At 53.9% G+C, this 23729-nt stretch overlaps 1 protein-coding gene across 6 annotated transcripts; it reads left to right on the top strand.

The window, feature by feature from the left end:
• Positions 1-85: 85 nt before the first annotated feature.
• Positions 86-18921, top strand: CPT1C (carnitine palmitoyltransferase 1C). Of its 6 annotated transcripts, none has more exons than XM_043598514.1 (20): positions 86-331; positions 875-937; positions 1062-1216; positions 5842-5981; positions 7428-7599; positions 7833-7934; positions 8022-8159; positions 11861-11938; positions 12166-12273; positions 12377-12461; positions 12773-12968; positions 13140-13322; positions 13778-13883; positions 15506-15622; positions 15984-16148; positions 16401-16535; positions 17181-17333; positions 17809-17922; positions 18053-18145; positions 18602-18921. In XM_043598514.1, exons 3-20 carry the CDS (start codon positions 1076-1078, stop codon positions 18785-18787), a joined length of 2412 nt encoding a protein of 803 aa, XP_043454449.1. In that variant the 5' UTR covers positions 86-331; positions 875-937; positions 1062-1075; the 3' UTR covers positions 18788-18921. The 6 variants fall into 6 exon arrangements, with proteins under 6 accessions (XP_043454449.1, XP_043454453.1, XP_043454448.1 ...); XM_043598518.1 differs by having other exon boundaries at positions 875-951; XM_043598513.1 differs by lacking the exon at positions 875-937.
• Positions 18922-23729: the final 4808 nt, after the last annotated feature.

Genomic DNA, 23729 nt, shown 5'->3' with positions numbered 1-23729 from the left:
AGGCTAGGGAGCGAACGGAGGGAGAGGATTGGACGCTGGGATTCGAGGGGGCGGGGATAGAACGCAGAGGGTTGGAAGGGGGCGGGGACAAAACCAGGGACTTGCCTACCCGGCGAAGGCACACGCGAGGCAGAAATCGGGGTTCCTGGATGTTGGATAATTGGGAGCGGCCAGGAGCTCCGGAGGCCCGACGACCAAGTCGTGGACTCGTCGCACTGGGATTGGACATATGCAAGTGGGAGACTTGGGTCCTGGCGCTCTGAATCGGGGGTGGGGGGTGGGCTCGGGCTTGGGTTCCAGGATCGGCTCGGCGGACGTCTGACTCAGCGTGGTAAGTTTCGCACCGGAGGGACCCGAGCTCCCGCGGGGCCGGGAGGCCTGTGTCTTGGGTTGGGCGTGCGGGCTTCTCCATCACTTGTCCTCGAAGCTCGCATCGGCTCACAGTCTCAGCATCCCTGGCTGTGAGGCATGCGCAGTAGGGTGCTCCCTCCCCCACCTCTTCCAGCCCCCGGAGGGGGGAGGGGACGCTGGGCCATCCTGGAGCGGAAGAATTTATAGACATTCCCCCTGCTCCTCCCCCGCCACTCCCCACCCGTCCCATCCCCCCCCCCCCCCCCCCCCCCCCCCGCCTTGGCAGGGGAAGCGGAAACGAGGCGGACGGTGCCAACGTCCGGCAGGTGTTCATTTCAATGGGTCTCGGACTAATGTTTTTCTCCAGACCCCGCAATCCGACCCTGGGCTGGTTTCGCGCCCCCAACCCCGAATCTTGAAAGTCTTTCGTGGGGAGGGGCGCACGGCCTTGCACTTCCTTCTCAGCAGAGTCGCAAAAGGGATTCACGCGAGTTATCCCTCCTGCCTCTCTATGCGTTCACAGAGGCCCCCGACTGACATCCCCCCAACACCCGAATCTCTGACAAAGTCCTTCGAGACCCCTCAGGTGGTTAGGGAAGGGTGAGCCTTCGGCCTAGATTCCTGGGTCTGCAGGAGGAGGGGGTTGGGAGCCCGGATTCCTGGGTCTGAGGCTGGGGGCCTGGAAAATGACCCTCTGTCCCAACTCCCAGGGCTCTAGCGTGACATGGCTGAAGCGCACCAGGCCGTGGGCTTCCGACCCTCGCTGACCTCGGACGGGGCCGAAGTGGAGCTCAGTGCCCCCGTGTTGCAGGAGATCTACCTCTCCGGATTGCGCTCTTGGAAAAGGCACCTCGCCCGTTTCTGGGTGAGGAGGGCCACGTTTGGTTTCCTTCCAAGACTCCGGTTACGTGTTTCTGGGATGCCCGAGGCCCACTTCTGGGATCCTATCCCTCCCCACCCCCACCCCCCCTTCTGGGGGTTTGGATGTGGACTTTCAGGACCCCCTTAAAGCCATTTCTGGGTTTTCTGAGGCTCACTTCCTCCCCTACTGGGAACCTCTATTCACCTCTTACAACCACTTCCTGGACCACTTCCCTCTGTCCTCAGACCCGCAAACCCAACTTGCACCCCATTTCTAGAATTCAGACCCCTTCCCCCCACCCCAGGTGCTCCCCTCACCTTTCCCTTTCGTCTTCAGGTGCTAAACTCGGTGTTCTTCATTTCAGAACGCTGTGACCCGGGGAAGATCTTGGTTAGCCCGCACCCCAATCCTCCTCCTAGCCCGAGCCCCTGGGTCTGAGGCTGCCTCCTCAAGCCTGCCGCTGAACCCCCAATTGCCCTCTCCATACGCCGGGCGCCCTCCCTGTGCTTCCCAGACGGGAACCTCCAAATGTCCGCGTGCACTTCACCACTGCCCTTGTTCTAGAATGCCCATGCCCGACGTCCAACCAGAACCCATGCCTGCCCCAGGGTCTCTAGTTCTAGAAGTCCGGCACTGGGTACACATAGTGTCTCCCTGGTGGGTCACGCCCTGTCTGAACGCAAGTCTCCAACACCTGCGGGGTTGGCGGAGACTGACTCTGAATCCCGGCCCTGCCGCTTACTAGCTGTGTGGCCTTGGGCAAGTACTCCTCTCTGAGCCTCAGTTTCCCCACACGTAAAACAGGGGTGATGATAACAGCTGCCCTGACGGGACAGTCGAGGGGATTAAATGAATTGTTACATGTAAGCACTGAGCGAACTGCCTGGGCCCTGGCAAGTGCCAGGTGTTAGCTTTTGATAAGATTGTTCTTTATTCATTAACCAGGTGTCTGGCTGCCTCAGTCAGTGGAATGGTGTGACTCCTGATCTCGGGGCTGTGAGTTCGAGCCCCACCCCTACACCCAACGTGGGTAGCCCCCGCCCCCCCCCCCCAACAAAGAGCTTCTTCAGCCCCGCCCCTGGAGCTTCCTGGGCCTCAGGCTAATTCATCAATTAGAACATTATCATGTGGACATTAACCTGGGGTTAAATACATAAACACACATCTACACATATACATATATTTTTACTTTATTTTTTTAATGTTTATTTTTGAGAGAGCACGAGCAGGGGAGGAGCAGAGAGAGAGAGAGAGAGGGAGGGAGACACAGCATCCGAAGCAGGCTCCGGGCTCTGAGCTGTCAGCACAGAGCCCGACATGGGGCTCGAACCCACGAACTGTGAGATCACGACCTGAGCTGAAGTCAGACTCTCAGCTGACTGAGCCACACATATATTTTTAAAATTAAGATATCATTTCATTCAGAAAAAAATGCACAGGTTCTTAAAAGGTACAGTCCTTGAATTTAAAAAAAAAAATTTTTTTTTCAACGTTTACTTATTTTTTTGGGGGACAGAGAGAGACAGAGCATGAACGGGGGAGGGGCAGAGAGAGAGGGAGACACAGCATCGGAAACAGGCTCCAGGCTCTGAGCCATCAGCCCAGAGCCCGACGCGGGGCTCGAACTCACGGACCGCGAGATCGTGACCTGGCTGAAGTCAGACGCCCAACCGACTGCGCCACCCAGGCGCCCCTACAGTCCTTGAATTTTGACAATACCTGTGCGCCCAACTTCCTAGCAAGACAGAATTGCTGCCATTCTAGAATGTTCCTTTGAGCCCTTTTCCAGTTAGCGCCCCCCTCCCCCCGACTCAAAGCAACCGCTGTTCTGGTTTCTATACTTATAAGTGGATTTTGACTAGTGCTGCATTGTTGAAAATTTTGGCCGTCACCACCCCTACTTTTGAGTGAAAACCTAAAGCCCTTCTCAGAGTCAGTCCCCTATGCCTGGTGGGCCCCACCAGACCCTGTCATTAGTATTAATTGATCATTGTAATAGTGATCGTTCTTCCCTTTCTACCACATAGCTGCCTCGCTGTGGGACATTGGATGCTCTTCTGTCCTTTCTCTTCCATTCTGGGACCTTAGGAGCCACCCTGAAGTCGTAGCTCCTGGAACTTGGTTTCAGGGTGAGGGCTGTGCCCTCAGCAACCGCAGGGCTGAAACTGCATAGACGTCCTGCTAAGCCATAACTTGGTCACTTATAAAATGGCGTCCCTGACAGTCCCGGCCTCGAGGGATTGTTGTAAGCATGAGCTGTCTTAGCAGAAGGTCTGATGCAGAGAAGTGACCGCTCCAACATCGCCATTCCTATGATCCTGGTGGTTCCACATAGGTCGTAAGTGCTGGGTGCCCTCTGGCGTGTTATTAACTTCTCTGAGTCTCTGCCTCCTCGTTTCGAAAATCACGTCAGGTCATATTTAGTGTGTTTTGGGCTCTACATTCACCAAAACCCTTTAAATCTATTGCTTGCGTGTGACCCTTGATTTCAGGGTCGTGAATTTGAGCCCCGTGTGGGGTGTAGAGATGACTTAAAATCTTTTTTTTTTAAATTTTTTAAGTTTGTTTATTGATTTTTGAGAGGAGCAGAGACGGCGCGAGCAGGGGAGGGACAGAGAAGGAGAGAGAGAGGGAATCCCAAGCAGGCTCCATGCTGCCAGGCGCAGGACGAGATGTGGGGCTCGAACTCACGACCTGAGCCAAAACCAAGAGTCGGAGGCTCAACGGACAGAGCCGCCCAGGTGCTCCCCAAATAAAATCTTTTACAAATAAAAATCAGAATAAATAAATGTATGGCTCATCTGATCTTCATTATAGCCTTCTAAGGTAGACCTATTCTCTGTCCCACTTTACAGATGAGGAAATAGAGGCCCAGAGAGGTGCCTTCAACTTTCCCAAGGTCACACAGCTGCCAAGATGCAGTGCTCGAGGCAGGACTAGAATTAGCAGTCTGGCTGTGGAACCCATACCCACGCCTGCTATCCTGCTTTTCTAGAACGTGGTCCCAGGACCCATGCCATGGGGCTGTTGTGAATGACGTGCAGTGGGTCATTTGGGCCAAGCACGTGGCACAGCGCACATGTGGGCTGTTCAGCAGCAGGAGGTCAGAGTGTTTCCTGAGATGGTTTCCAGATGAATATGAGAGGCAGCGGACCCCAGGCGCCCCTGTGTGGAACTTTGCACTATATCCTGTTGCATTAGGGTCACAAGACATCTGGACGACTTGAGGGGTTGACAGTGGGCCCTCCCTGGCTTGGGACACGTTCTTCAAACTTCTTGTCTGCTCACTTTCTTCGCCCGTGCGATAGAGATAGTGGTATTTACTACTGTTTTGCTGAGATACAGGGCAATGCAATGATTTATTGAGGCATCTCGTCCTTGGGAAGGGCTCTGGAGATGTTTCCTGTTATTACGAAGCCCTGTTCTACCGCGATCCCGAGCCCCGGATAAAGGAAGAGACTGCTTCTCTTAAAAAGAGATAATAAGCAACCAAAGAACCACGGTTGCCAGTAACCTTTTCTTGCCATACCAAGGGAAGATCGTCACATAAATAAATCCCCAACAGGAAGTAGGGTAGCCATAGAAAGAAAGGAGCATTGGTAATGATGTTCACTGAGCGCTTACTGTGTGCCTGGCTCTGAGCTACGCAATTCACTACCCTCCCCCCTCCCCCCTGCCCCGCCAGCCCTCTTTGCTTAGCCCACAGTCCCTAATGCCACCTGCCACACTACCCTAAATCCTTTACTGACGTAGCTATTGCTCTGTCCCCCAGGAGAGCAGGAATCTTGCTGTCTTATCACTGCTGTAGGGCCACAATAACTGTTTGTGGGAGGACATTTTCTCGTCCCGTCCTCATGACAGTCCCAGGAGCCAAGTACTGGGATTGTCCCCATTCCACAGATGAGGAAACAGACACAGAGAGGTGAAGCCACTTGCTCGCGGTCACTCAGCTTGTTAGTGACAGAGCAGAGGTTTGAGCCCAGGGCCCCAGAGCCCAAGTTCTAAACTGTGATCTCTGAGGCTCTCCCATTTGTTAAATGTGGGAAAAGAGAATGCGGTTTCTGGAGCCCTGATGGCAACGAATAGCAGCTCTTATCATGCTCTCTGTGCGACTTTGAACCCAAGTGGTTTCTTTTGCAAAATTAGATCACCTGAGTACCTACCGCACAGAGATGTTGGGGGGTGTTTAAGAGTTCCGCCTTGGAAAAGGGGCCGGGCGGGTAGTGAGCGCTGGTTAAGCGTTAGGTATTTCCATGCACTTCCCCAGCACTTTTGCATTCCTCATTCATTCCATAGCCATAAAGTTCTAGAAGGCCTGCTGAGCTCCAGGCCCTGCAGTATATGGAGGGCCATTTTGCCTGGGAGTGACCTCCTCCAGGGAGCCCTCCCTGACTCCTCCAAGCTGAGCATCCTGCTCAGGGCTCTTGTGCCTGCCTTGTTTTTATGTCATTAGCACTCGCTTCGTTCCTGACTGACTTCCCTGAGGGCATGACCCAGATCTCTGTGGTCCCCACTGGGTCTTGAGCACCCAGCTCGGGATTCAGCGCACACTGGGTGCTCTGTTGATGCCTAAGAATGGTGCTTAGAGGAGGATTAATTGATTGAATGGGTGCCTTTCCTCCCTGCAGAATGACTTTCTTACTGGTGTGTTCCCTGCCAGCCCCCTCAGCTGGCTCTTCCTCTTCAGTGCCATTCAGCTGGCCTGGTTCCTCCAGCTGGATCCTTCCCTAGGACTGATGGAGAAGATCAAAGAGTTGCTGCCAGACTGGTGAGCTCCCCAGCTTGAGCCCAGTAACCTCCCTAATTCCTCCCCCTCCACCCAGTAAGCTTCTCTATCAGTGTGATGTGCCTGCTAAAGAGAAGTAATCTCTGAGACTTACTTTGGGTCAGATTAATAAAGGTACAGCATGAGTAAAAAGGAGGTGATTTCCCCCCTTCTCTCTGCCTATTTTCCATCCGGTCTGTTTCTTGCTAAGGGGGATGCTGACAAACTAGAAAATATCCAGACATGGTTAAATAAGCACCGAGAAAAGCAGGAGCCCTACTGGCCTTCAGTTGTGTAGCCTTAGGCAAGAGACTTAACCATTCTCGGTGTTAGAGTCTTCCTCTATAAAATATAGGTAATAGGGACATCTGGGTGGCTCAGTCAGTTAAACGTTTAACTTGGGCTCAGGTCATTATCTTGTGGTTCATGAGTTCAAGCCCCGTGTTGGGGTCTGTGCTGACAGCTTAGAGCCTGGAACCTGCTTCAGATCTGTGTCTCCCTCTCTCTTTGCCCCTCCGCGGCTCACACTCTGTTTCTCTCTCAAAAATAAATAAACGTTAAAAAAAAATTAAATATAGGTAATAAGGGCACCTGGGTGGCTCAGTCAGTGGAGCACGCAATTCTTGATCTCGGGTTGTGAGTTTGAGCCCCACGCTGGGTGTAGCAATTACTTAAAAATAAAATCTTAAAAAAAAAAAAAAAAGCATGCACGTGGAATATTCCGTACAGTGCCAGAAGGTTACTAAATGGGAGTGGTTGTGTTATTATAATTGCCATTTGGGGGACAGTTTGGGAGCCGGGTGTGGGGGAAGTGACAGGTTCTAATTCTTGGCTTCGTCCTCCCGGGGAAGAAGGTTCAGATTTTGTACAGACAGTCCCACAGGGCAGACCCAGGATCAGAGGTAGAAATTTGCAGGAAGGCTAGACTTACCCAGTCTACAGAGGGGAAGCAACTCGCTCCTAGTCCTCCAGGTGGGATTTACTCATATGTCTATCTGATTGCCACTTTGCAAACACGTTGATTTACTGTGGTTTTAGATCAGCAGTTTCTTTTTTAAATTTTTTAAAAATTTTTTAACGTTTTATTTTTATTTATTTTGAGAGAGAGCCAGCAAGCGAGCATGAGCAGGGGAGGGGCAGGGAAAGGGAGAGAGAGAATCCCAAGCAGATTCCACACTGTCAGCGCAGAGCCTGATGAGGGGCTTGAGCCCACAAACCATAAGATTATGACCTGAGCTGAAATCAGGAGTCAGACGCTTAACTGACGGAGCCACCCAGGTACCCCTAGGAAACTCGATTTCGACGACTGACTCCAATTCTAGAAGATAGGCCCCCAGTCAAAAGATCAGGGTCAGAGACTATCAGGAAGAGCAGGGGCTGGTGGGGCTGGAGGGAAGGGGCGTTCTGAGGCCAGGAGACCCAGGCCCGGTGTCTCTTTCACTCCCCCAGGGGTGGACAGCACCACAGGCTTCGGGGAGTCCTGGCAGCGGCGCTGTTTGCTTCGTGCCTGTGGGGAGCCCTGATCTTCACGCTTCACGTGGCCCTGAGGCTGCTTCTGTCCTACCATGGCTGGCTCCTTGAACCCCACGGAGCCATGTCCTCCCCTACCAAGACCTGGCTGGTATGTGAAGGGCAGAGCCCTGCTCAGGCCCTCCGGGGACCCACTTCTCTAGGTCCCTCTCTCTGGGACCCTGTCCATCTCTCTCTGGTCTCTACGCCTCCCCCTGGGTCTGTCCCCCCATTCTCTGGGTGCCAACCCCATTCTCTCTGTAGGTTGCCATGTACAACCCCCGATCCCGGTCCCGGATCCCAGGGAGGGGTGCAGTGACCCACTAATTCCCCGCTTCCCTCCAGGCCCTGGTCCGCATCTTCTCCGGTCGCAATCCGATGCTGTTCAGTTACCAGCGCTCCCTGCCACGCCAGCCCGTGCCCTCCGTGCAGGACACCGTGCGCAAGGTGGGCCCGCCCGCTCCCTCCACGTGGGGCGGGAGGCGGCCGGGGGCGGGCGGGCGCGCGACCTACCATCTGCTCCTTGCCCCTCAGTACCTGGAATCTGTCCGGCCCATCCTCTCCGACGAGGACTTCGACTTGACGACTGTCCTAGCGCAGGAATTCTTGAGGCTGCAGGCGTCGCTGCTGCAGTGGTATCTGCGGCTCAAGTCCTGGTGGGCGTCCAATTACGTGAGTCCCCCACCCTGAACGCGGAGGTTCTGAGCCCGCCTTCCTAAGGCGGGGTTCTACGCCCCGCCCCCGACACGCCCACAACCTGCAGGCCCGCCCCCTCCTCCGCGTTCTGAGCCCCGCCCACACGCTCCCGTAGTTTAAACCCCGCTCTAGATGCTCCAATATTCTGAGCTGCTGTACTCTCCAATATTCTGAAGCCCATCCGTCATGTGCTAACATTTTGAGCCTCTCCCGGGACCTGCACGCTCCGACGTGAGCCTGACATCCATAATCTAAGCCCCGCCTCCAGGGCCTGCCCACATCCACAGCTCAGCCCCCAACCCTCCCGGATTGGAACCAGAATTCCCGGACTCAGACGGTTCAGCTCCTTGCCCAGCAGGCCAGTGGTCTAAACCCCCCGCCCCCAGAGTTGTTCTGGTTTTATCCCCTCCTTTTGAGTAAGGGCATCCTCCCCAAATGGGCTTCTATTCCGAGTTCAGGAGCTAGGCCTTTGGTAGTACTCTGATTTGAGCTCCTTGGGAAACTGAGGCACAGAGCAAGACAGCAACTCACTCAAATCGGGGCTTACAGGCCTCCTATTCTGTAGGAGGAAGTCATAAATAGGTGGCAGGCAGTGGATCAGGTGGAGGTAGCAGCGAAGAAAGGTGGGATGGTGTGAGCGTCTCGGGGGTGGGGTGGTCTGGGGACGCCGCCACTGGACGAGAGGATCAGGGTTCCAGGAGGAGTAGTTACTAGGTCTGAGCCCTGAGGGTTGGACAGAATTTGAACCGGTGCGGTTGGTAGGAGGGAATGGGCCGAGCGGAGGTGAGTACTACGGCGGTTGTAGGACATGGGCTGGGAACCAGGAGGGCATCGCTCGCTGGGACACAGAGATTGAAGGGTGGTCGTCAAGAGAGGGAATGGTTGAGTGGCGGGGAGTGGCCTGAACTCCAGCTGAGGATCCTGGACTTTTTATTGGGGGTGCTAGGGAGCCATGGGAGTATTCTGAACAGGGGAAGGTCAGGATCAGCTCTGGTGTGGGGGAAAGACTGGAGGGGAGACACTGGAGGCTGGGAGGCTGGAGAGGATGCGGTGGGGGGGGGGGGGGGCGGGTAGAGGACAAGGTCAGACAGGGGAATTGGGCCAGAGGGTATGAGGCAGAGTCAGGGGCGGGGGTGGGGGGGTGGGGCTGGGACTGTTAGGCTGGGGGTGAGGAGATGCCAAGGGTGGCGCCTACGGGCCTCACGTGGTGGGGGGACGGCGGGGGTGTCCCTGAGATGGGAGAAGGGAGCAGCTCTGGGGCAAAGGCACTGAGCTCCGTGGGGGCAGGTGTGACAGGCCTGGGGGGTGCCGGGGACCTGCCCTAGGGCAGCTGGAGACCTGGGTGGAGGCTCAGGAAAGAGGCCTGGGTGACAGCATTGGACTTGAAAGGGAGGAGGAGCTGAGACAGAGCCACGAGGGGCAGCGGCACGGACAAGCGCTATGGAGGGGACCGAGTCGTGTCTGGAGAGGGAGAAGGGAAGCCAGGCCTTAGTTTTTACATTTTTTTTCCTTCAAGCTCTTGGGCCGGAGTCTGTTCCAATGCGCATGCGCGTGTGCGTATGCGCGCGCGTGTGTACGTACACGCGCCCCGCACACACACACGATGTATGTATTTCATTGGACTTCTAAGGCACCACCAATTATAACATATCCTGTTATCTTATGTATAACAAAAAAAAAATGTGAAGGCCAACTAAAGTCTGACACCGTGCTTTCCTCTCACTTAGACTTTTTATCTATATTTTTAATTTATGCTATGTAAATTTTATTTCTATATTACATGTAATTTTTTTAAAATTTGTTTTAACGTTTATTTGAGAGAGAGAGAGAGAGAGAGAACGAGCCGGGAAGGGGCAGAGAGAGAGGGAGACACAGAATCCGAAGCAGGCTCCAGGCTCTGAGCTGTCAGCACAGAGCCCAACGGGGGGCTCGAACCCACGAGCTGTGAAATCATGACCCGAGCTGAAGTCGGACGCTGAACCGACTGAGCCACCCAGGAGCCCCTACATGTAATTTTCAATTGCATAATACATAATATGCTTATATGTTTTATAATTTGTAGAAAATATAGATTTAATATAGTATATAAAACATGTAACCTAAATGTGTATATTATTTGTGATAAAATGGACATAACATGAAATTTATCATTTTAGTCATTTTTAAAATACATTTTTAAGCTTTATTTTACTTATTTTGAGAGAGAGAGCGAGAGCACAAGAGTTGCAGAGAGGAAAGGAGAGACAGAGGATCCCAAGCAGGGAATCCCCATGTGGGGCTCGAACTCACGAACAGCGAGATCATGACCTGAGCCCAAATCAAGAGTCTGTCGCTGAACTGACTGAGCCATGGAATGGCCTCCATTTTAGCCATTTTTAAGTATGCCATTCAGTGGTATTAAGTGCCTTTGCCGTGTCTGGAACCATCAGAACAATCTATTTCCAGAACTCTTTCATCATCCCAAACAGAAACTCGGTACCTATTAAACAATACATCCCCATTCCTGCTTCCCCGAAGTGCCAGGTAACCTCTATTCTACTTATTATCTCTAGGGATTTACCTATTTTAGGTTTTTCATGCAAATAAAATCATACACGATCTGTCCTTCTGTGTCTGACTCATATCACCTGGCATAATGTTTTTAGGGTCTGTCCGTGTCGCAGTGCACATCAGAACTTCATTCCTTTTTATATTAGCATTCCATTGTAAGAGTGCCTGGCAGGCTCAGTTGGAGGAGTGTGTGGCTCTTGACCTCAGGATTGCCAGTTCAAGTCCCACGCTGGGTGTAGAGGTTACTTAAAAGTAAAATATAAAAAAAAAAAAAAATTCATTGTAGGGATAGGCTCCGTTTTGGTTGCCCATTCATCTTTTGTTGGACACTTGGGTCTTGGTGATATGTAGTTTTTTTAAGTTTTGCTTATTTATTTCGAGAGAGAGTGTGTGAGCAGAGGAAGGGCAGAGAGAGGGAAAAAGAGAATCGCAAGCAGGCTCTCCACTGTCAGCATGAAACCGTGAGATCATGACCTGAGCCAAAATCAGGAATCAGATGCTCAACCGACTGAGCCACCCCTACTTTTTTTTAAAGGAGGCTCCAGGCCCAACTTGAACTTGAACTCAGGACCCTGAGCTCAAGACCTGAAATCAGAGTCTGTTGCTCCACTGACTGAGCCACCTACGTGCCCCTTGCCTTGTTCTTTTTCTTTCTTTCTTTTTTTTTTTTTTTAATGTTTATTTACTTGTGAGAGACTGAGTGCAAGCGGGGGAGGGGCAGAGAGAGCCGCAGACACAGAATCTGAAGCAGGTTCAAGGCACCGAGCTGCCGGCAGGGCTGGAACTCATGAACTGCGCGAGATCATGACCTGAGCCGAAGTCAGAGGCTGAACCCACTGAGCATCCCCCCCCCCCCCCCCCCCCCCCCCCCCCCCGTGCCCGGCCGTGTGCTTTTTTGAACAGCTTGGTAGCATTCCGGGACAGGAGTATAGCGCGATTTAGCTAACTGATCCCCAACTGATGGACTTCGGGGTTACTGCTGGTTACTGATCACGATGGCCTCCTTCATTGAGTTCCACCCTCAAGGACTCGGCCGCCAAGTCTTGGGGGTCCTGCCGCTCCCACTGCCCCGCTCCCCAGCTTGGCCGCAGCCACCCCAGCTGTGCGTCTCTCGGCCCCACTCCTAGGTCAGTGACTGGTGGGAAGAATTTGTGTATCTGCGCTCCCGGCACTCGCTGATGGTGAACAGCAACTATTACATGATGGTGAGGAGGGAACATCGGGGCTGGGAGCCGGGCGGGGCCGCCGTTCACGGATCTAGGGTTGGGATGTCTCTGTAGGAGGTGAAGTTTCGGGGCCGTGACCCGAATCAGAGTCTGTCGTTCACCATCCCGCCCTCTGTTGGGGTCAGCATCTGGGTTTGGGGGTCAGTGTCCCCGTGAGGGGCACGCCTGACCCCGGGCGCTTTGCGGTCCCCTCGGCTGGCCCCCAGGACTTCCTGTACGTCACTCCCACGCCGGTGCAGGCCGCTCGCGCTGGGAACGCGGTCCACGCCCTCCTCCTCTACCGCCACCGCCTGAACCGCCAGGAGATCCTGCCTGTAAGAGGGCCGCCCTGTGGGCCGGACACGGAGACTGCGGTCCTGTGGCCGTGGGGCCACGCGGGTCCTGGGAGGCAGTTCGGGAGCCCGTGGTCTCTTGCAGACTTTGCTGATGGGAATGCGGCCCTTATGCTCTGCCCAGTATGAGAAGATCTTCAACACCACGCGCATTCCCGGCATCCAGAAAGGTGAGATTCCTCTTGGCCCCGCACCGCACCGGCAGAGGCGTCAACAGTGTAGTAGCTGAGAGCATGGTCTCCTGGGTTCGAATCCCAGCTCCATCGCTCCCTAGCTGTGTGACCTGGGTCAGCCATTACCCTCTCTGAGCCTGGGTATCCTCGCCTCCGAAACCGGATTATAAGGGTGCACAGAGTAGTGAGGGTGAAATGCGAATTTAGGACAGTGCGAGCCACCCAGGAAGTGCCTGATAAATGACCCTTGTTCTTATTCTTGCCACTGACCTTCGCGCCCTCTGCACTTCCCCCCGCGCCGCCCCTAGACCACATCCGCCACCTCCGCGACAGCCGACACGTGGCCGTCTTCCACCGTGGCCGATTCTACCGCGTGGGGACCCACTCCCAGAGCGGCCTGCTGTCCCCGCGGGCCCTGGAGCAGCAGTTCCAGCGAATCCTGGACGACCCCTCCCCCGCCTGCCCCCAGGAGGAGCATCTGGCGGCCCTGACCGCTGCTCCCAGGTGAGGGCGGGAGATCGGGGCCCGGGGGCCCAGCCAGCCTCCCAGAGTTGTAGAAGGGCAAGGTTGGGGGCTGGGTGGGGGCTGGGCAGGGTACAGGGCCAGCCTGGGCTCAGGTACAGTCACACACACCCCCACTCCCCCTCCCCCTCCCCCTCCCCACCCCCGCCACAGGGATGTGTGGGCCCAGGTACGGAGTTCCCTGAAGACCCAGGCTGAGGATACCCTGGAGGCCGTGGAAGGAGCTGCTTTCTTCGTATCACTGGACTCGGAACCTGCAGGGCTCACCAGGGAGGACCCCGCAGCTACACTGGATGCCTATGCCCATGCCCTACTGGCTGGCAGGGGCCATGACCGGTGAGTCAGCCCCTGGACTCGAACCTCACCCCAACCTGTGACCCCAGAACCCGGTCTCCAGGCCTAGGACTCTGGACACTAGGCAAGCAGACCCTGGACCCCAGATCTGGGACTTCCATACCTAGAGATCCTCAGACAACTTCCTAGATGTGCACGAGGCACCCTTGTGATTTCTGAGGTTCCCGGAAGAATCCCCCTAACCCCTCAGCTCCTCGTGAGCCTTGAACCTTTCTTGGCATGTTCCCTCGAAATGTCCCAATTTTCCAAGCCTTAGACATGCCTCAGAAACCATCTAGACTGCCTGGTGGAGACCTCCACCCTCTTAGAGATCCCTATACCAGCCCTGTTTCCAGAAACATCCCCCCACCCTGACACTCCTGCATTTTCCACCAAGAGCACCCAAGTTCCTTCTTGGCCCTGGCTCTCTGGTGACCACTTGGAATTCTCGCCTGCAGCTGGTTTGACAAATCCTTCACTTTAATCGTCTTCTCCAATGGGAAGCTGGGTCTCAGCGTGGAGCACTCGTGGGCTGACTGCCCCATCTCAGGACACATGTGGGAGGTAAGGCAGCCAGTCCCCTCCTGCCCTGGGGACCATCGGCCCCGTTTCCAAAGACCTTCCTCTCCAGGGCCTTACGCTTAGGGGGAAGACAGAGGCTCAGACAAGCAGATAGCAGATGGGGGGGGGGGGGCACCCAGCAAAGAAAAGAGGGTCTGGGATTATGACCTTTTGATGAGTTGGCAGCCAGGGCTCAGAGAAGGGAAGTGATTTGCCCAGAGTCACAGAGCCAGGAATTGCAGAGCAAGAACAGGGATCCAGAGTGTTCTGAGAGCAGAAAATGAGGCCTTTCAACCAGAATACACTGAATCAGTGTGACGGCTTGCTGTGTGACCTTGGGAAAGTTACTCCCCTCCTCTGAGCCTCATTTCTCCCCTTCATCAGATAGAAGGGTTGGAGTTTCTTTTTTCTGTAAGCTCCCATCCAATCCTAAGAACCTTAGCATCTCGATCTTCTCTCTTTTTTTTTTTTAATTTTTTTTTTAAAGTTCATTTATTGATTTTGAGAGAGAGAGCAGGGAGGAGCAGAGAGAGAGGGAGAGAGAGAGACTCCCAAGCAGGCTCCACCCTGTCAACGCAGACCCCGATGCGGGGCTTGAACTCACGAAATGTGGTATCATGATCTGGGCCGAAACCAAGAGTCGGGTGCTTCACTGACTTAGCCACCCGGGCGCCCCTCTATTTTCTCTTTTTTCTTAGTCCCTAAATCATAGCAGGTGCCGTCTACACCCTCTCAGGTTCCCAGTCTTCCATAGCATTGCATGAGGTACTGGGTGAGGCCCAGGGTGAGATCCAGCATGTTTGAGGGGAAGGAAGGCCCCTTTCAGATCTTAGGAACAGCCCTGGGTAAGCATGGACTCTTCTGTACCTGTTTCGCATTTGTAAGATGGGAGTTTCCCCCCTTTGATGATATTGGCCGATGAAACTGTCAATTCAGTTTAACTTTCAGACCCTTCATATCAACCTGTGGTCTCTGCGCATCAACTTTGAGTGAAGAGATGTCACGTAGAGTATGATAAAGATACGTGGAAACTCCAAGGCATAAAGTGTTTCTTGATGTTTGTTTCTAAGGCGGAAATGGGGATCTTTATCCCGTCTCCCTAAGTTATCGTGAGAATAAGGGAAAGGCTGGTGGGTAGCAGGTGCTCAACCAGGGCTGATTTAAAATATTTAACAACAAAAACAAAACTAAATAAAAAATAAAATAAAATAAAATTTAACAACCATCAGGGCGTGGGCACCACTCAGTCAGAATGGACACCGACCCCCTTGGTGGCCCATGCTGTACTGGGCTTTATCTCTCTGGTCTCAGGATCCTGGTGGGGGTGATCCCACCAGGGATGGGATCTTGGGGGGTGTCTTGGGAAGTCAGGGGCCACCGTTGGTGGCTTTTTGTCTACTAGTCAGAAGTAAAAGGCCAGTAGGCACCAGCTGAGTATTAGTATCGGACTTACTCTCAATGAACTTGAACCTGAGAACCCACCTGTGAACATCAGAGGTTTCTGTTTCTCAACGACTGCCCCCCCCCTCCAACCCCCAGAAGGGACTTACGAAAGCAAGTCCCTGGTTAGAGAGCCCTCAATCCAGAGGGAGGAAGGGACTCTGACAGCCTCTGTTTGTACACAGTTCACTCTGGCCACAGAATGTTTTCAGCTGGGCTACTCAGCCGACGGCCACTGCAAAGGGCGTCCTGATCCCTCACTGCCCCAGCCCCAGCGGCTGCACTGGGACCTTCCAGAAAAGGTGAGACTGGGCTCCCCGGGCCTCTCCTCCAAGTCTGCAACCCCCTGGCTTTGACTCTAAACTCATCCCCATCCCCAAACTCAATCCCGCCCCGGCCCCATCTCCAATCCCAGCCCAATCCAGTCCTCCCCACCTGAAACCACAACCCCATCCCCGACCCAATTCGGTCTGCAGCCCAACCTCAGTCCCACCCCCCCCATCATTAATCCAGCCCTTAAGCTCCACGTTCACCTCTGTCCCCATTTCCACATTCCACCCCTACCCTGACTCGATTTCCACCTTCACTTCCCTCCCCACTCCCAGTTCTAACCCTACCCCATCTGTAACCCCAGCCATCCCTCCCTCCTTCCTCTTCTGGCAGATCCATCTGTCCATCTCTCTAGCCCTGAGGGGAGCCAAGACCTTGTCTGGAAACGTTGACTGCCATGTCTTCCCCTTCTCCCACTTCGGCAAGAGTTTCATCAAACGCTGCCACCTCTCTTCAGACAGCTTCATCCAGATGGCCTTGCAGCTGGCCCACTTCCGGGTCAGTTGGGTTCCTCGACCCCAACCCCTTCTCGGGACCTTGGTTCCCCTGGGCCCCCAAGACCTCCCTTGTCAGCCCCTCTGGTGATGCTTTTTTGGTCATGGCCACTGTGGGGCCGCCATCTTGATTTCTCTCCCCCAGCCACACATTCTCCCGGCAGGAGGAGGCGGGAGGTCCACACAGAGGTGGGTCAAGTCTGTGATTTCCAGAGCCCGGCTGACAGGCTTCTCCCTTCCTTGCCACCCCCCCCAGGACAGGGGTCAATTCTGCCTGACTTATGAGTCAACCATGACTCGCTTGTTCCTGGAAGGCCGGACGGAGACGGTGCGATCTTGCACCAGAGAGGCCTGCAACTTTGTGAGAGCCATGGAGGACAAAGAGAAGACAGTGGGTGTGGGCCTCGTTTTGAGGCTTTGGTCATTTCCACATACTCGTTCATACACTTGCAAATATTTATGGAGCACCTTCTGAGGACCGGGACCCATGATGGGCATTATGGACAAAGGAGGACCCAGACCTGGTCTCCTACCTCAAGGAGCTCACTGGTGGGGAGAGACAGAGATATTTCAGTGCAGTGTGATACTTGCTTTAGTTGGGGGGGTCGCACAGGGCACTGGGGGAGCACCTAACAGGGATCTCTGGTTCCACAATGTGTCTCTCTTTGATTACTTAGCCTCTATGTCACCTTAGGACTTCCATTTGTACCCTTCCACATATTCCCAACATTACCTGTCTGCTCAGAAACCCCCCACGCACCTCTGTTCCCTTTCCCGCTACCTATTATGGTTCAATGGAAGGACCTGGGGCCCTGGATCAGACAGACCTGGGAACCCACCTGCCTCTGCTTTGCCTTGTGACCCTGGGCAGGTGACTCCCCCTCTCTGAGCCTGTTTCCCCTCCGCAAAGTAGAATTGGTATCTCTGCCTTGCAGGGATTTTGCAAGCTGGGTTGAGGCCAGGGGTGTGGCAGGCCCCAGCAGTAAGCCCACTTCCTGTCTTTCCATGACCTGTGACCTCCTCGGGGGGACCCCAGGAACCACAGCGCCGTGCCATGTTCCGCCTGGCCGTGGAAAAGCACCAGGCTCTGCTGAAGGCCGCGATGAGCGGACAGGGGGTCGACCGCCACCTCTTCGCTCTCTACATCGTGTCCCAGTTCCTGCACCTGCAGTCGCCTTTTCTGGACCAGGTGAGGGTGCAGGGAAAGAGGGAAGCGGGGAACCACGGGAGAAGAGAGGGACTTCAGGACGAGGAGGGTGAGGTGGGCAAAAGGAGGTGTTAGAGGAGAGAGTTGGGGCGGGGGCGGTGCTGCAGCAAGAGAGGAAGGGAGAGGGCAGGGAGGGAAGAGGGGGAGAGAGAAGGGGAGAGGAGGCGGGGTCAGGGAGGCGAGGGGGCGGGGTCAGGTGGGGGCGTGGTCAGGAAGACCGAAGGAAAGGCGGTTCCAGCAGAACTGAACCCGCGCGGTCAGAAAGGGGAGGCTGGGGTCAGGGAGGAGGAGGGCAGAGCCAACAATGCGGCGATCTGGGGGAACTAGGCCGTCGGGGGGCGAGGGGGAGGTCGGAATGGGCCCGGGCTGCGTGGAATGGAGCTGAGCCAACGGGGCGCGGACCGGCTGGTCTTTTGGTCTTCACTGCATCCTTGGCCGTCTTCTCTCTGTCCGTCAGGTTCACTCGGAGCAGTGGCAGCTGGCCACCAGCCAGATCCCCGTTCAGCAAATCCACCTGTTCGACGTCCACAATTACCCCGACTATGTTTCCTCTGGTGGGGGATTCGGGCCTGTGAGTGCCCCGGGGCCTGACCCCACCTCCCTGGACGTGGGCCCCGAGGGAGGAAGGCCTGCGCTCCTGCCTAGTCGGGGAGGAGGGGCCTGGAGGCTAGTTTGTTCCCCCTCCCTCTGCCCCTCTCCAGGCGGATGACCACGGTTATGGGGTTTCGTACATCTTCATGGGGGATGACACCATCACCTTCCACATCTCCAGCAAAAAATCTAGCACAAAAACGGTGAGACAGGGGTGCCTGGGCGGCTCCGTTGGCTAAGCCTCCGACTTCAGCTCAGGCGTGATCTCACTGTTTGTGAGTTCGAGCCCTGCCTCGGCTGTATGCTGACAGCTCAGAGCCTGGAGCCTGCTTCAGATTCTGTGTGTGTGTGTCTCTTTCTCTGCCCCTCTCTTGCTCATGCTCTGTCTTCTCTCTGTGTCGCTCTGTCTCTCTCTCCCAAGAATAAACATTAAAAAAATTTTTTTAATGGGGAGACAGGCTGGAACACCCCCCCCCCCCCCCCCACTGCACTCTCCTCCCTCAGGACCCAGGGGTCTGGACTCCTAGCTCAATGCTGCCCCCGGACCCAGGAATCCCAGTCCCCTGCCGCCTCCTCCCTCAGACCAGCCCTCTTGTCTTCCAGCGCCGAGGAACCCCCTGTCCCGGCTCCTCCTGGACATGATGTGTTTCTCCTTCCAGGACTCCCACCGGCTGGGGCAGCACATTGAGGATGCATTGTTGGATGTGGCCTGCCTGTTCCAGGAGGGGCCGCGCCCTAAGCTCAGGTGCAGAGGGTTACAGGAGGAGGACTCGGGGCACAGGCATGGCTCTCTCCCCTGCCACACTGGGGGCTCCAGGGCCCCCACGCAATCCACCAACCTTTGACCCCTTCCAGCAGGGAGCTGGCCTCCCCAAGAACTAGGGAGAGGGTCTCGACGACTGGGTTGGTGCAGGACAAGAGGCAGCCTGTTTGGGTTTGGAAAGCCCGCATCTGGTCCAATAAAGACGTGTAAGCTGGGTGTGTGGTGTTCGCTGTGCTGTTGGGCTCACAGGGGGTGGGAGGGGTGAGGATCAGGGTGGAGGAGAAGAAAAGTTCCCCTCCGTCCCCAGGCCCAGCCGTGAATTCTCCATTACGATCAATTTCAGGCACACCCCCCAACCCTGCCCACTCCTACTGAATTCCCAGCTCCAGTCACACCAGACCCAACCATCCGAGGCCAGTCTCAGTCAAATAACCCTACAAATTCTCATTAGCCCAGTTCCTGCTGCCCCAACACCACTGCCCACCCCAAACATCAAGATCGACGCCATTCCAGCCACCCTTGTTGAGACCTCCGATGAACCCCCCGAAATTCTTATTCCTCAGCCCAACCCCAGCCATTCCAACCTCCTCCTCAGTGACAGATGCCACTCCCACAACTGAGAAAGGCTCTGCCTAATGTTCCGCGTGACCGTTGTCACGATTCCAAAACCAATGACTCCGCAACGCCACACCCCACTACCCCTGACAACACAACCACAACCGGAAGCATACCAACGGCGCAAAAACATCCAACTCCAACCTCCATCACCCGACCAAAACTGCCATCCAATCTCCGCCATACACCAAACTTAAACTTGACCCAGAGTTATGCTTTAAACACCGCACTCCTCGGGGCGCCTGGGTGGCTCAGTCGGTTAAGCGTCCGGCTTCGGCTCAGGTCACGATCTCGCGGTCCGTGAGTTCGAGCCCCGCGTCGGGCTCTGGGCTGATGGCTCAGAGCCTGGAGCCTGCTTCTGATTCTGTGTCTCCCTCTCTCTCTGCCCCTCCCCCGTTCATGCTCTGTCTCTCTCTGTCTCAAAAATAAATAAACGTTAAAAAAAAATTTAAAAACAAATAAACACCGCACTCCTCGATCACACTGCTACTCGACCCCCAGTACCACTACGATCCCCGCCGGCTCAACTCAAGCCGTATCACCACCAACCCTGTCTGACCACACCAAGACCCCAGTGATCCAGCCCACCAGTGCCATGATTCCTGTACTCCATGACGCCAAGCCCTGTGGTCTCCACCAGCTCAAGCGTAACACACAAGCCCAACAACAAATTAAAACCGTGCACAGCTTAACCACCACCAACCCAAACCTTCAGACCCAACCCACTAACTCTGGTACTTTCAAAAATGTGGACAAGCAGGGGACCTGCCCGGCTCAGTCAGTAGAGCGTGCAGCTCTTGATCTTGGGATCGCGAATTCAAGCTCCATATTGGAGGTCAAGTTTACTTAATTAAAAACATTTTTTTTTTCCACAAAGACTTCGACACTCTTCCCTCCACAAGGTGGACCTTCATCCTTCTCCCCTTGAGTATAGACTGGACTTAGTGACTCATTTTCCTAAAAGAATGTGGTAGAAGTGACTGACGTGAAAGATATTCTGGCTTCCTTCTTGCGCCCTCTCGGAATCACTTGCTCTGCGGGAAGCCGTCTGCCGTGTCATGGGGACATCCAAGCAGCCTATGGAGAGGCCCACGTCATGAAGAACTGAGGCCTCCTGCCAACCACCAGGGAGGAACATGTGAGGGAACGATCTTTAAAGGAGAGTCTCCCACCCCATTCAGTCCTTCAGATGACTGCGGCCCAACTGACCTCTTAGATGTAACCTCATGAGAGACCCTGAGCCAGACTCCTGCCTTGCAGAGTTCCTGACTTTCAGAAACTGTGAGATAATAAATGTTTGCTGTTTTCAGCTGTCATGTTTTGTTGTTGTTGTTTTAATAGACAGCAGTAGAAAAGTTATGCAAACTGCAGGTACCTCAGTTTCAACCCCATATCCCTAACTAAATCCCACTTTCTTTTTTTTTAATTTTTTTTAACGTTTATTCATTTTTGAGACAGAGAGAGACAGAGCATGAACGGGGGAGGGTCAGAGAGAGGGAGACACAGAATCTGAAACAGGCTCCAGGCTCTGAGCTGTCAGCACAGAGCCCGACGCGGGGCTCGAACTCACGGACCGCGAGATCATGACCTGAGCTGAAGTCGGCCGCTTAACCGACTGAACCACCCAGGCGCCCCTAAATCCCATTTTCAAATCCATCCCCATGGAGGACAGAGCCTGAGGTAACCCCCAATGGTCTCCCATCCTTGAGGTCCACACCTTTGTGTAATCCCCTTGAATGTGGGTAGGCCCATGGCTTGCTTCCAACCAATATGACATTGCAAAGGTAATGGTGTATCACTCCCTTAATCTCTCCATGGGGTGAGGGATTGTCTTTTTTGGCTTGTAGTCATGTTGAGAAAGCCTCCTTACTAAAGAACTGCGGGTGGCTTCTAGAACCTGAGGGTCACCACCGCCAACATCCAGGAAAGCTCTGGGACCCTTAGTCATACAGCCAAAAGAAAATGAATGGATTCCACCAACAGTCTAAGGAAGCTTGGAAGCGGCTCTCTCCCCAGTAGAGCCTCTGATGAAACCACAGCCCTGGTCAGTGCATGAGTTGTACCCTGGAGAGACCCTGGAATGGAGAATCTTTTATTTTGTTTTAAGATCTTACTAGGGGCACCTGGATGGCTCAGTCGGTTAAGCAGCTGACTCTTGATTTTGGCTCAGATCATGATCTCACAGTTCATGGGATCCACCTCTGTGACAGGCTCCTTGCTGCTGGGCATGGGGCCTGCTTGGCATTCTCTCTCTCTCTCTCTCTCTCTCTCTCTTTCCTTCTGCCCCTCTCCCCTCCTTTCACTCTCTTGCTCTATCTAAAATAAAAATAAAGGGGCGCCTGGGTGGCGCAGTCAGTTAAGCGTCCGATTTCAGCCAGGTCACGATCTTGTGGTCCGTGAGTTCGAGCCCCGCGTCGGGCTCTGGGCTGATGGCTCAGAGCCTGGAGCCTGTTTCCGATTCTGTGTCTCCCTCTCTCTCTGCCCCTCCCCTGTTCATGCTCTGTCTCTCTCTGTCCCAAAAATAAATAAATGTTGAAAAAAAATTTTTTTTAATAAAAATAAAATAAAATAAAATAAAATAAAATAAAAATAAAATAGGGGCGCCTGGGTGGCTCAGTCGGTTAAGCGTCTGACTTTGGCTTGGGTCATGATCTCGAGGCTTGTGAATTCGGGCCCTGTGTCGGGCTCTGGGCTGACAGCTCAGAGCCTGGAGCCTGTTTCGGATTCTGTGTCTCCCTCTCTCTCTGCCCCTCCCCCGCTCATGCTCTGTCTGTCTCTGTCTCTCCATAATAAATAAATGTTAAAAAAAATAAAATAAAAAATAAATTGAAATAAAAATAAAATAATACAATATAAATTTAAAAATAAAAATAAAACATATTTTATTTTATTTTATTATTTTATTTTTACATAATCTCTACAACCAGCAGGGCTCGAACTCACAACCCTGAGATCAAGAGTCACTTGCTCCAACTGAGCCAGCCGGGTGCCCCTGCAATGGAGAATCTAACAAAACTCTGCCTGGACTTGTGACCTATGGAAATTAATGGGATAATCAATGTGCGTTTTAAGCCTCTAAGCTTGGGGTACCTTCTCATGCAGCAACAGAAAATGAACACAGTCCTCTGTTTCATCTCCCACTAAAACCATACCCCCTTCCTGTGAGGGAATAAATTCTGTTGTTCAAGTCACCCTGTTTCTGGCACTTTGTTATGGCAGCCTAAGAAAACCAACATAAAGGCCATTATTCAACCCACTGTACTGAGTTTTGATCATTGTTAGGCAAGAGGTTAACATTAGAAGCGGAGTGAAAAGTGTATAGGCACCCTCTGTACTACATTGTTGTTTTGTTTTTTGTTTTTTGTTTTGACTAGGCTCCACACCCAGCTGTCTGTCTCTGTCCAAAATAAATAAACATTAAAAAAATTAAAAATAAAACTAAAACAGACTTTCTTGGCACCTGGGTGGCTCAGTCGGTTGAGCGTCTGACTTTGGCTCAGGTCACATCTCACAGTTTGTGAGTTCAAGCCCCGCATCAGGCTGGCTGCTGTCCGCACAGAGCCGGCTTCGGATCCTCTGTCTGCCTCTCTCTCTGCCCCTCCCTCCCTCCCTGTCTCAAAAATGAATGAATGTTAATTTTAAAAAATAGACTTTATTTTTACTTTATTTAGTTTTAAGGTTTATTCATTTTTCAGATACAGAGAGACCCAGCATGAGTGGGGGAGGGGCAGAGAGAGAGGGAGACACGGAATCCGAAGCGGGCTCCAGGCTCTGAACCGTCAGCCCAGAGCCCGACGTGGGGCGCGAACTCACGGACCCCGAGATCATGACCTGAGCCGAAGTCAGACGCTTAACCGACTGACCCACCCAGGCGTCCCCAAAATAGCCTTTATTTTTTAGAGCAGTTTTAGGTTCACGGCAAAGGCACAAAGAGCTCCCATATACTCCCTGCCCCACTCCAGCCTCCCCATTCTCTCCATTCCCACCACCAGAGTGGGACGTTGGCCACAATTGCTGAACCTACACTGACAGCTCATTGTCACTTCAGTGATCTTCTGTAAGGCCAAAATTTTTTCAAAATAAAGTGACTTTTTTTTTTTTTTTTTTTTTGAGAGGTCTGTGTCTTTATCGGTGGAACAGGCGCGAAGCGGCTTGAAGGGGCGCCCGGATGGTGCCATGGAGGCTTGTAGGTGATGGGGAGCTCGCCCAGCTAGTGGCCAGTCATCTCGGGCATGATCTCCAGCTGGTTGAAGGTCTTGCCCCTGCAGACACCCACCGTGCTGCCTACCATTCCCGGCAGGACGATCACGTCCCGGCGGGACGATCATGTCCCGCAGGTGCTCCTAAACCACCCGGGGCGTCTCCAGGTGCGAGCCTCCCTCTGGGCCTTGCGCAGGCGCCCTAGCAGG

The sequence above is a fragment of the Prionailurus bengalensis genome, chromosome E2, assembly GCF_016509475.1.
Source record: "Prionailurus bengalensis isolate Pbe53 chromosome E2, Fcat_Pben_1.1_paternal_pri, whole genome shotgun sequence".
Lineage (NCBI taxonomy): Eukaryota > Metazoa > Chordata > Mammalia > Carnivora > Felidae > Prionailurus > Prionailurus bengalensis.
Note: the sequence above shows the minus strand (reverse complement) of the source record. Positions and strands in the feature narration are given on the sequence as shown.